The 12,604-nt window shown below is 51.7% G+C and overlaps 1 protein-coding gene across 2 annotated transcripts in view; it reads right to left on the reverse strand.

Moving 5' to 3' along the window:
* Positions 1-12,604, reverse strand: part of TFCP2L1 (transcription factor CP2 like 1) — a 60,249-nt gene that overhangs the window by 11,856 nt on the left and 35,789 nt on the right. For both annotated transcript variants that reach the window (XM_006169579.2, XM_006169578.2), the window contains exons 7-10: positions 8,392-8,502; positions 4,515-4,606; positions 1,963-2,011; positions 1,783-1,876 (exon numbers count right to left, since the gene is read on the reverse strand). In XM_006169579.2, the coding sequence (XP_006169641.1) occupies positions 1,783-1,876; positions 1,963-2,011; positions 4,515-4,606; positions 8,392-8,502 (346 nt within the window). The remainder of the gene's footprint in view (positions 1-1,782; positions 1,877-1,962; positions 2,012-4,514; positions 4,607-8,391; positions 8,503-12,604) is intronic.

Consider the following 12,604-nt stretch of genomic DNA (forward strand, 5'->3'; position numbering starts at 1 on the left):
GGTGACGCATCTGCATCGACTCAAAGCTGCAAGCTCCCAAGGACAGGCTCACTGTCCCTCCTGGCAGCCTCCACCCTCACACCCACGGCGCTCAGAAAAACCAAGTGAATGCTGACTCTCCTCCGCTGCCACAGCTGTCCTGAAGAAACGCACCGCTCGTTCTGGCCGAAGCTACTCCTGGTGCTCTAGACTGGCGCCCCCTGGCCGGGAGGCTCGCTGCCATTTCCCAGCCCCACAGCACCCTCTGTCCGGCAGGCCCACAGCCTAAGGCCTTCAAAAAGCTTTTTTTTTTTTTTTTTTGGCACAATAACTACAATTATTTTTTTATTGAAAAGTATATATGTATACTTCTAGTAGAAACATACACGTCTGTTTTTTAATTTTATTTATTATTATCATAATCTTATTTAAGGCCTTCAAAAATCTTTTAAAGAAGAAAGAACCTACTTTCTTTTTTTTTTTTGGAGAGGTTTTTGCTACAGGGCGCATGCACTCACCAGACAGACAGACAGAGAGAGACAGAGAGACAGAAAGCAAGAAATCACCCCCCAGGGGGCATGGCCACACCACAATCCCTTCTCCTCCATTCTCCTCTCAGGATCTTAGGCACGCACGCACACGTGCCCGGTGTGAGTTTTAAGCCACCCGGTCCGGGACGCAAACCGCGGTCGACTACATGGGAGTCCAGCGACATAGCCATTATGCTAACGGCTGGATCCCAAGAACATACTTTCCCATCTCACCTGTGACTTCTTTAGCCCCCAGGTCATGGCTCTGCAGTGTGACAAGAGTTACAAAAGGTCTTCAGAAAGTTCGCGGAAAATGCACATCACCAAAAAAACGGCATGGATTTCATTGTGTATGTGCCAAAAGAAATGCATAGTTTAATTCCATTTTTCTTTGAGCTTTTTGAACTTCCCTTGAATTTTGGTAGGAAAAGTGCAAAGCTTTGCCAAGCATACACCACTCTGCTTGGCTAAGGGGACCCCCTTCCTGGGCAGACTAGAGCCCGCGTTCCCCCCATAGGTGAGAGAATCCTTTTTTCTTTTTTTTAAGTTTTTGCCCTAGGGGGTATGTACATTCACTAGAGAGGGACAATGAGAAATTGCTCCCCAGGAGGGATGACCACACAATCCTTTCTCCTCCATTTTCCTCTCAGTGTTTTGGGCACACAAGCACACGTGCCCCATGTGGTTTTCAAGCCACCAGGTCTAGGACTCGAACCATGGTCAGCCACATGGAAGACCAGTGCCTTAACCACTATGCCACTGTTGCCCTCCCTCCCTTCTTTTTTAATTGCCAGGTGGTATGTGAGCTAGCCAGAGAGAGGGCCAGACAGAAAGAAAGCACCTCTTAATGGGTGTGGTCACATTCCGATCCTTTCTACATTCTTCCATTCCATCAAGATTTTGGGCATGCATGCATAGGCTCTCCGCATGCTTTTCAACTCCCAGGATTTGAACCCCAGTCACGTGGGATCTGCAGCTCTCAACATCCAGGGCTCACCTGCTCCATAGCAGGCCAGCCTGGTAAAGGGCTCTTGATAAAGCCATCAAGACAGCCTCTAAAGCCACAGTGGCTGGGCACTTCCAAAAGCAGCATCTTTTATCTCTAGCACTTGATCCAGGTCCAGGACACCTAAACATGTAAACCCCATTACCCCAGAGCCCCCCAGACAAAACCACAGGCTCACAGGGTCCAAGGGCAAGTCCTGGAAGGCAGCTGGCCTTGCTGGGTTGCCAAGGCACCTGTGGTATTTAAACACAGCTCAGAAACGCTCACCTGAGAAGCTGGCAAAGAGGCGGCAGAACTGTGAGAACCGGTTGCGGTGGAGCCACTGCTGGGCATCTTGGATAGAGGCCGACGGGAGCAGGTGCTGTGGGCAGAGAGGGGGGCCTTGAGGTGACCATGTGGGGCCTGCCTGCCCGGCACCACCAGCCAGACCCCAGTGCAAGCACTTACATCACTACCCATGGGCAGGGCCTCCAACGGGTGGGTGGGAGAGTTGTTGCTGCAAAGGAAAGGATAGGCAGTGAGGACAGAGCAAGCTCTAGGGACAAGCCAAAGGTCCCATCACCTAGTCTGGGCCAATGTCCCAGCAGGCGTGGAATCTGTTTCAGTGAAATGGGTCCTCAAGAATTTCTAAAGGCCCGGCCTGGTGACACAGTCAATAGCATACTGAACAGAAGTGCTGGAAGCCACATGGCCAACCGCAGGTTTGGATCCCTAGCCTAGACAGCCTGAAACACACAGGGCATGTGTGTGCAAGCTCAACACCCCGAAGAGCTGCACGGCTGAGAAAAGGGGCCACGCCCTGATGATACTCCATCAAGGGTGTGCACACCCTGCCATGTGATCTCCATCAAGAATAAAATAAACAAACAAAAGTCATTTTTAAAATAAGTTGGGAAACTTTGTTTTTGTTTTAATTATTTTATTTAACTTTATTTATTAATTTATTTATTTTTTAATTTGACCAGAGAGAGACAGAACAAGAGAGAGAGAGAGAAAGTGAGAAAGCAAGCTGCCAGGTCTGGGAGTCAAACCGTGGTCGGCCATGTGGAGTCCAGCGTCCTTAACCACCATGCCACCTGCTGGCCCCAACAAAAAAATTTTTAAAGCAGCATTTCCTGAGTGAGAGAAACTTAAGTAGGAGCCAATATCCAACCCCTCAAAATCCCCAATTAACCCTTTGGTGTAGCTGGGAGGTCTAGTAGCCTAGACTGCCCTGGCCAAGGATGACCCCTCAAGCCCAAGTCGCAGCAGCCAGGCCCTTTGCTGGTTGACCTGTTAGTCTTGTGCAGGATTCCCTCCCACAAGGAGCTTCCCACCCCAGCCCCAGTACAAGGGAACCTCAGGCTGACCAGGGAACCTAGGTTGACCAGGGGACCCAGGCCACCCTCCTTAAAGGAGCTCAACCTCTGAGAAGCTGCAGCCAAACTGAAGGTTGCCCCATCCAATGACTGCTCTTATATGTGGCCACAGGAAAGGGCACAGAAGTCCCTGGGGATTATGGGGCAGTGACCAAGCACCACCGCTTGTCATCCATTCATGAGGAAAACACTGCCATGGCTTTCCAAAATGGCAGTATTACAGGATAACTCACAGTGGGAGGCCAGACCTGAACACCTGGGTTTTTCAGTTAAAGCTACCGGAGGTCTAGACAGTGGTGCAGGGGTAACACAATTTTCTAAAAGGCTAAACCACATGGGAAGGTTCCGGGTTCACATCCAGAAACCTCCCCAAGCATGGCGGATACACACATGTGCCTATGATTCAGGGTTGCTGAGGCTGGTGGGGGAGAACAGTGTGAAGACCCTGCTGGGGTGCTGTCTCTCTGTCTCTGTATCTCTCACTCATGGAAAAACAACTCAGAAACAGCCCTCCAGATGGACTGTGGTGATAACTCCACAGCAATGTGGACGCATGCACTGCCACCAAACCACATTGACAAATGGCTACAGTAGTGAATGTCCATGTTACATTTGTTTTACCACAATTAATAACACAAACAAAAAAAAAAGAAAGAAAAGAAAAGCCCCTCACAGGGATGCTCCTTAAACCAGTCAAGCAGCTGCACTTCATCAGGAGTCTTTCAGGTACCAGGCATTGGACATAGGCTCCCGGGCCCTACATGCAACTCGTGCTCCCCTCTGGCACCGGGGAGACTGAGGCTTGGGCTGGGGAGGTTAAGGGAACCATCCCCCGAAGGTGTAGATTCAAGACTAGGTATGCCTGAACCTAAATATGACTTCAGACTTTAGGAACAGGACGTTGTGCCTTTCCTTGGTCTCCCTCTCCCCATGATGACTCTTCACCTTGGTCAAACCGAGTTCGTGGGCAATCCGCTTTCCCGTTAGAACAGTTCTCTGCCTGCTGAGCAAGGGCAGAAGCTGTGTGGTTTAGGTAACCCCTCTGGCCTGGCGCTCTCCCTGCCTCCACCTGGTCTCAGAACAAGACATGCCGAGCCATCACAGTGATGCCATGAGCCCTGTGCTGCAGGAAACTAGCTCCTGCGAGGCCTGTCACTGTGTCCTGGGGGTCAACGTGGCCTGTGTGTTTGCAGGTGGCAATAAGACCAGATTCTGTGTTTCAAGCCCTGAAACCCAGACAGAGAGGATCCAAGACAGATCCACGCCTCTCTGTGGATGGCCCAGGAGCTGGAACAAAGCACGGAGAAGACCCTTCCAGTCACATCAGCTGGACCTCCACTGTACAGGGAGGCCATTCTGCCCCAGAGCGCACCTGGGCCATCTCAGGAGGCCATTCTAATACATCCTCAGGCCAGACAGGGAGAGTTTTACTGGGGTGAGTTCTGGACTGCTGTCCACCAGAAGGGTTTCAGGGCATGAAAAGCTGTGATGTTAAAAATGGTTATAACTACAGCCCCAGGTAGCCACCCTGAAATCCAAATAGCTGGCAGGCTATAGGAAAGATGGAAGACCCAGACAGCAAGGTCAAGAATGAACCTTGCACCCACCACTCAGGACCCCACGGGAAAAAGGTGGACATACCCTTCGCCGAGGCCGAAGCTGTTTGGAGAGCCATTGTAGCTTGGGGACGGGGCACTGTTGACCTGGTAGGCCACGTCGGGCCAGGGAGAGCACTGTAGGAAGAGGGTACAGGGCACGTGACTGACGGTAATGGTCTCCAGGAGGAGCTGGAGCCCGTGGGGGTACCGACCTCCCTTGGGCCCTCCCAAGCAGCATCCGGAAGTAATGGCATGAAACCCCTGGCCCGTGAAACCATTTCGACTGGAAGTAATGGCACAAAACCCCTGGCCCACGAACCATTTCGACTGCATCTATCCGGTGCCCGCAAGGAGTCACAGAGGGCAAGTTGCCAGGATCCCACAGGGGAGACCAAGTACAGCAGAAAAGGAACCCAAGCTTCAGGAAGTCACGCCTGGAACAAGCAAAGTGTGGAAGGTGCTTCCTAGCAGTCAAACTGAGTGAAACAGCCTCAGCTAGGTGACTCCCAGATCCATAAGAAAAGAACTGGAAAACAGAACAGCCAGCTGCTGCTGCTCAGAGTAGCTTTGCCCCGCACATACAATCTGTCACTGAATGTGACAGGGAGCCCGGGACCACTGGTGACCGCCAACCACAAAACAGCCAGCAAAATTCAGTATTAGGGGCCAGACAGCAGCGCAGGGTGGTGCAGGGCTCTTGAGGCCGACCCACAAGGAAAGCTCCATGTCTAGGAACCTCCTCGTGCACCAATGTGTGCACGCACACGTGACCATGACCCAGGGCTGGCTGAGGCTGGGGGTAGAGCACAGCGCCAAGTTCCTGTTGGGGGTGTGATCTCTCTGTCCCTCTCTCATGGAAGAATGAAGTAGACAAACTTTAAAAAAAAAAAAAAAAAAAAAAAAAAAGAAGGTTGGCTCCATGGCACAGAGGTAATAAATGCACTGCTAACAAGAAGCCAGATCCCACCAGGTGACCACAGTTCGAATCCCTGGCCTGGTTGGCCTGAAACACTCTCAGCATGTATGTGAGTGCCCAGGATCCCCCCAGGCTGGAGGACTGGAGGGGGATCGTGGCATGACAAGACCCCATAAAGCGTGCCCACTTCTCTTCCTCCCTCTCACTCTATCATGAATAAATATATATACGGGGTCGTCTGCAAAGTTATGACACATTTTTGCATAGAAAAACATAGAAAAATATGTCATCACTTTTCCAGAAACCCAATACGTCTGAGTGGTTCCAAACTTAAAAGGTACAAGCAAGTGTACAACAGAAAATAACCCCACTGATGTTGTCTTTGCTAAGCATTCACATATGGATGCTTAGAAAACAATATTTTAAAATTTAAAAATTCAACCTGTGCTATTTTTTTTTTTTTTGGAGAGGTTTTCGCCATAGGGCGCGTGTGCTCGCCAGACAGACAGACAGAGAGAGACATAGAGACAGAAAGCGAGAAACCACCTCCCAGCCGCAATCCCTTCTCCTCCATTCTCCTCTCGGGATCTTGGGCACGCACACACATGCGCCCGGCGTGAGTTTTAAGCCACCAGGTCCGGGATGCGAACCATGGTCGACTACGTGGGAGTCCAGCGACATAGCCATTACGCTAACTGCTGGTTCCCTAACCTGTACTATTTTTGAAAACAGGGCTTGCTGATGGGGCCCAAGGCAGCAGGAGAGACACTTGCAAGTCACCAAGGCAGGACCTCTCAAGGCCACCGCATGCATATGTACTTCATCTCAGGCACTCTGCTGGGAGCTACACAGAAACACAGAGCTCTGACCCATGCCCTCGAGGAACCAAGAGTACAGAAGACAAAATGAACATGTGTAGTGAGGGGTGGGGGTCTCCTAAAGAAAGACAGACAGGTTTACCCTACCAAGGGGAGTCGGCTAACAAGGTGGTCATTTCTTCCCTGCCCTGCAATGACGCCTCCCGGAGAGGGCCAATTTGAAGCATTCCTGAAGACTTACTATCACCCACTGAACCACAGCTTGGTAAATATTTAACCCCACTGTGAGCATGGGCTGGAATTCTGGAATTCATTGGTGCTAAATCCTACAGCGAGGAGAAAGCTGATGAGCCGATAGGAGGGGTCACCTCCCCAGGACACGGGCCAGGTGGGGTTCTCCACTAAACACCCACACTGTGACAAAGGCTCAGACAGATGGCGTGTCAGGAGAGGAATAGAGGGGTGGAGGAGACAGAGGCACCACCAGGCAGGGACACACAGGGCAGCTCACCAGCACAGGCAGGACTGGGCACAGGAGCAAGCTGGTCCGAGCTCTAACCCACAGAATACAGGCTGCCACTCCTTTGCTGGCTTGGGGTTGAGGGGTAGGACAGGGGACTTCCTGCACCAGGGCTCTCTGTCACTGTCATCCCAGATAAAATGCCAGTGCACATCTGTCTGAACCATAAAACTAGCCTTGACACTTGTTCCAAATTCTCTCCTGCGTAACACTTATTACACAGGTATACACACATATATGCATGCTCACAGTACCTGGTAGCCAGGACCAGGCCACTGCGTTTCTGTGACCAGGCCTTACCTTTAACAAGCTCTAACCTTGCTAGGGCTGGCATGGGCCTTATACATGTGTGGGGTCTTCTGAGTTAGTCCTATTACCCAGTCAACACAGACTAACACCAGAAAACAAGGGGGAATAACTGTTCGAAACACATGGAGTCTAGTAAAACAGAGGTGCAGGATGTGAGTCACATCACCAAGAGGGGAAGTCTATGACTGTGAGCGACTCCATAGCACCCCTGGACATAGGATGTGTAGAACAGGCTGCTGTCAGTGTTGAGAGGAAATGCAGGGGCCCGCAGGTGGTGTAGTGGTTAGGGCGCTGGACTCCCACATGGCCAACCATGGTTCAAGTCCTGGATCCGGCAGATTGCTCTCTCATCTTCCCTCTCTCTCTTTGGTCAAATAAAAATAATAATAACAACAAATAAAATATTGCTAAACAAACAAGTGAATGGAAAAGCAGTTTAATAAAAAAGTAGTGGAAATAAATGTCCAAATCTATCCAAACAACGTAACAGCAATGCATGCAGTTATGTGACCCCTCCTATGAAGGTGGAGCCCTATAGGTTTCCTCCCGATATGCAGACGTTCACGCACACAGGTATTCACTGCACCGCTGTCTGAAATGGCAAGGGCTCGGGAATGACCACGCGCCTGCCCCCAGGCCATCACACACCAAAGCTATGCAGCTGCACAAGGAACTAGAAAATTCTTTATAAACAGATAAGGAACTGATGAGATCTTCTCTCAAGTGGAAAGAGCAAGGCACAGCACCATGCGTCTGTGTGTGAGGACAGGCACGTGGAGAGCGTGGGCACAAACTGGCTTCCCATGCAGAAAAGTCGGGCTGGACATACCAGGACCTAGAGACTCTGGCTGACCTCGGGGAGAAAACACAGTCTGGGGCAGCGTCAGCAGGGCTCTTTTTCTGTTGTACACTTGCTTGTACCTTTTTCATTTGGAAACACCTGAATATATATATATTTTTTTTTGAGAAGTTTTTGCTATAGGGCGCGTGCACTCGCCAGACAGAGAGAGACAGAGAGACAGAAAGCGAGAAATCACCCCCCGGGGGGATGACATAGCCATTACGCTAACTGCTGGTCCCCCACCTGAATATATTAACTATTGAAAATAAAAAAATACCCTCATAATGAAAGCACAAGTGCATTCAAAGGCAGCAGAGAGCTTGAAGTTATTTCTGAATACCACCCGGACCAATGGATTTTATCAAATGGACCTGAGCTCCAGACTGGGAACACACAACTGGGTAGGCACTCCCAGAAGACGTGCTTGTCCAAGGTGGGCAATGTTCCCAGAATCTAGCTGGCAACCTGCACTGATGAAAGGCCCTGGGAGGCTCCATCCTGTCCCACCCAGCTCACCTCTGTGAGGATGGTGGTTTCATAGGACGGCTGGTACTTTTCCTTCTCTTGGACAGTTCTTTTCTCCATCTTCTCCCGGTCAGTCTTCTGCTTTCGGTCAGCTCCCTTTGGCTGAAAATGAGAGTCCAGCATCTAATTAGTCCAAATGGGCAAGGATGGCTGTCAGGGATCCCAGGGGTGCCAGCAGTATCTCACAGACAGGAAAAAGCTCTCTCACCTCCCGGTTGTCAAACACATAGTCCCATCTGCCTAATACAGGTCCTGGTTACAGGTGAGTCCTGCCCCCGAGATGCTGAGGTGGGTAGGGATGAAAAGACCGACAGCCACTTGCTTATGCAAAGGAACCTTTGGAACCAGTGCACACCCTAAGTGGCCCAAAGAGAGCAAAAGGAAGTGGAGGAGGTAGGGGCTACAGTCAAGATATGGAAACCCTGGCCATACGCTAAGAGGCTCCATGGCACCACACTTAGGCGTTCTGCCCAGCTCTCAGACTACCCTCCACCTGCGGGGCAAGGCCTCTTGGCCATACGCTGAGAGGCTCCATGGCACCACACCTAGGCGTTCTGCCCAGCTCCCAGACTACCCTCCACCTGCGGGGCAAGGCCTCTTCCCTGATACGGCTAAGTTACAGCAGAGGAGGCCATCCAGTGGGTGCCCAACAACTCGAAGGAGCCCAGGCCTCACGACTACTGATACCCTCATTTACAGATTAGGAGATTGAGGCTCAAGCATTTCATCAGGCCTAGAGGAACCAAGCACTGACCAAGCACAAGGCCCATGGAGTGGAGCACAGGGCTGGCCTACAGGTCCAGGATCACTGCGATCCTGACCTCATCATGTTAGTCCAGTGCATTCACCTCTTTGAGCTCATGGCCTGGTTGGTGCATTTCCCATACCAAGACTCTGAACAGTCCCAGAACTGAGCTGTTTCACTAAGACGGCAAATCACATGTGGTAAATGGGCAATGGAAACATTCTCCAAGCTCCATGGCACCTTTAGGATTTTTTTAAAGGCTGTTTTGCTACTGTGTGCATGCATTCACCAGGGAGAGACAATGAGAGTGTTAGTGAGAAATCACCCCTCAAGGGCTATGGCCTCACCACAATACCTTTTCCTTCTCCTTCTGGGATTTTGGGCATATGTGCACATGCACCCAGTGTAATTTTCAAACCACCAGGTCCAGGACTTGTACTATGGATAGCCACGTGGGAGTCCAGTGCCTTAATCACTATACCCCCTGCTGGCCTCTCCTTTGGGATTTTCATTCCAGCAAGCACCTCCCACAGGTTACACCTTTTGCCTCCCAGCTCAAGATATTTAGGGAGGCATCCATCCCTGAGGGCAATGCCCAGCTGGACAAAGATGGGATTTCAGGAAGCCACATGAGAACATGAATGACAGGCCTAGTATCCAGTATGAGAGTGAGGTGTAGGTCCAGGAAAGATGTCAGGGACCTAGGCATGTGGCAGCCACACTCTCATGACCTCACCTTCTGCTCCACCTCCAGATCCCAGAGATTTTCCTCCCTGCCCAGAAACCACAGGCAAAGTGGGGTGACAGTCAGACCATGGCCAAGACTGCATATGGGACATGGTGCCCAGCCTCAATAAAGCCTGTGGGGAGTCTGCTGGTCAAGGGGTCTGGCCTTTCCTTTGAGGGCTCCTGGCACCTCGTGCAGAGCCCCAGGGCATGGCTCCAATAAGCCAAGGCCTCCTAGCAGCTGACATGGGTCATCAGGGATGGAGGAATGAAGGACAGTGGGGTCTGGCTTGGCCTGAAACCTCAGGTCTCCTGAGGACCCAGTCCTGGGTGATGAGGAGCCCCTACCCCACTATAGGAGATGCCAAAGCCTTCCTCGGGTCACTCAGACATGGTGGCTTCCAGCCCAATTCCCCAAACAGCTAGAATGTGGTTCAGGAGCCTGATGGATAGAGCCCTAACCCCTGAGCTTCTGACTCAAGATGCAGAAAGGGAGCATGGGGGCCTTGAGAAAGACAAGGCACTCTATGGGGCAGAGGCCCCTACTCTGTTCCTCTCCTACTGTTGAGGAAGTGACCTGCTACCTGAGGGTGGGAAGCAGCTGAGGGACCATGGACATGGTCTATATAGGACAAGGCAGAGGGTGAACCAGAGGGAAAGGAAGTAGAGGGCTGGGCCTCTCCAGCTGGCTGTGAAGATGGAGGGAGTGGCCAGGAGTCAAGGAATAGGAGGGCATCCTCGAGCAGCTGGGAGAGGCAAGGACACAGGTTTTCCCCACAGACTCTACGGAAGAATGCAGCTCAGCCACGTTCGGCCCAGTGAGACATGGGGTAGGCTTTGGACCTGGGTACCGCGAGATAGGAAAGGTGGGTGCTTCTGAGTCACTACACGGTGATGTTACCATGGCAGTACCGAGCACACACAGGCATAGCACCACTGCCTCTGGAGGCCTCCTCTGGAACCTTCGTGGTCCTGATGTGGGATCTGGAGGTGTCCGCGCTGACAGGGAAGACTACATCATTCCTACTACTTTTCCCCACCAGGTCCCAGTCACTGAGGCCTCCCCATCCACGGAACCTGGCCAGGACCTCGGACCCTTTGTCTGCCGTCCTCAGATAGCCAGACCTATCTCTGTGGAAACTGGCAGGCTGGCTGTGTGGCTCCTGCACGCAGACAACAATGCCCTGCCCGTGCTCTGGTGTGCCAGGCACTATGGCAGATGCCAGAGAGTGACACAGCCCTGCCCGAGTCTGAGGCTGCAGCCTAGGTAGGAAGCAGGATGGACCACCACCCGGATGTCCAGCTCTGCCTGCGGGTATCCACGTCCACATCCAGAAACCTGCAGGAAGGCCAGCACCACCCCAGCTTTGTCCCTAACAGTACCCGGTCTGAAATAACTCACTCTGCAGCCCTAGTAGGTGGGACTTATATAGCAGGTTCCAAATTCACTGCAATGTGAAAGAAGCGGGTGATGAGGCAGGCATTGGGGCTGGTTACTCACAGCCCCACCCCCTCTTGGTGGGCACCTGCTGGAGTCTCCCAGGCTGAGGCACATCAGGCCTGCAGGGGATAGGGCCTGTAGGGACGGGGCCTGCAGAGGATAAGGCCTACGGGGATGGGCCTGCTGGTACAAAGCCTGCAGGCTTACTTAGGCACAGGTCACCTGCTGCTCTCAGAAGGAGGCAGGGGAGTGAGGCAGGCTCTGCTGCTACCCTCCAGACCTCCAAATCCACATGGAATGGGGAGGTGGATTGCAGGCCACCTACTTCAGCAAATAGTACAAACTGACAGGAGATTGCAGGGGAGGGAGTCAGAAAGCAAACAGAGGGGCTAATTCTGAAAATATTTCTCTCTCCAAGACAATACCACTACACAGAGAAAAATGGCCTGGGGCCCTAAACAGAAAGAACTATGGCCAGGTTCTCAAGAGTGAGGTTCCCTGACTTTTTTGCCATAAGATGCATGTGCTTGCCCAACAGAGACAGTGAGAGGAAAAACAAGAAATCACCCCCTGGGGGGATGGCCATATCACAATCCCTCCTTCTCCATTTTCCTCCTGGGATTTTGGGCTTTCACACACATGTGCCTGGCATGATTACCAAGTCACGGGGTCTAAGACTTGAACTGCAGTTGGTCATATGGGTGTCCAGTGCCTTAATCACCACGCCACCTGCTGGTCCCAACTTAACCTTTTTTTAATGATAGAGAATGTGTATGCATGTGTGAGAGAGAGACAGACAGAGATGGACAGAGAGAAGCACAGTTGACTGGGTCTCATCATGCTGTAACCCCCTTCCTCTGGCTCTCCAGCTCATCACGATCCTCATCACATACCTGGCATGTTATCAAGCTGACCCAGGAATCTAAACCCACAGTCAGTCATGTGGCTTCCAGCACTTGCAGTTCAGTTTAACCTTTTTTTAAAAATATGCCAAAGGGCTCTTGCATTATCCAGAGAAACGACCCCGCAATGGGGTATGAGACGTTGCAATCCCTGCTCCTCCATCTCTTCATCTTATCGGAATCTGGGGCATGCACGCACTCATGACTTTCAAGCTACTGGGGCCTGGGACTGGAACCACTGTTGCCCATACAGAATCCAGTTCCCATAGCCACCAGGCTGCACGGTCAGTGATTGGCTTGCTTCTGACTGTACCACCAGGCTGGGCCCTGACTTGATTTTTTTTTTTTTTTTTGAGAGGGTTTTGCTCCAGGGGGGGTGCGGTCACCAGA

This window comes from Tupaia chinensis, unplaced genomic scaffold (genome assembly GCF_000334495.1).
Source record: "Tupaia chinensis unplaced genomic scaffold, TupChi_1.0 Scaffold147282_1, whole genome shotgun sequence".
NCBI lineage: Eukaryota > Metazoa > Chordata > Mammalia > Scandentia > Tupaiidae > Tupaia > Tupaia belangeri.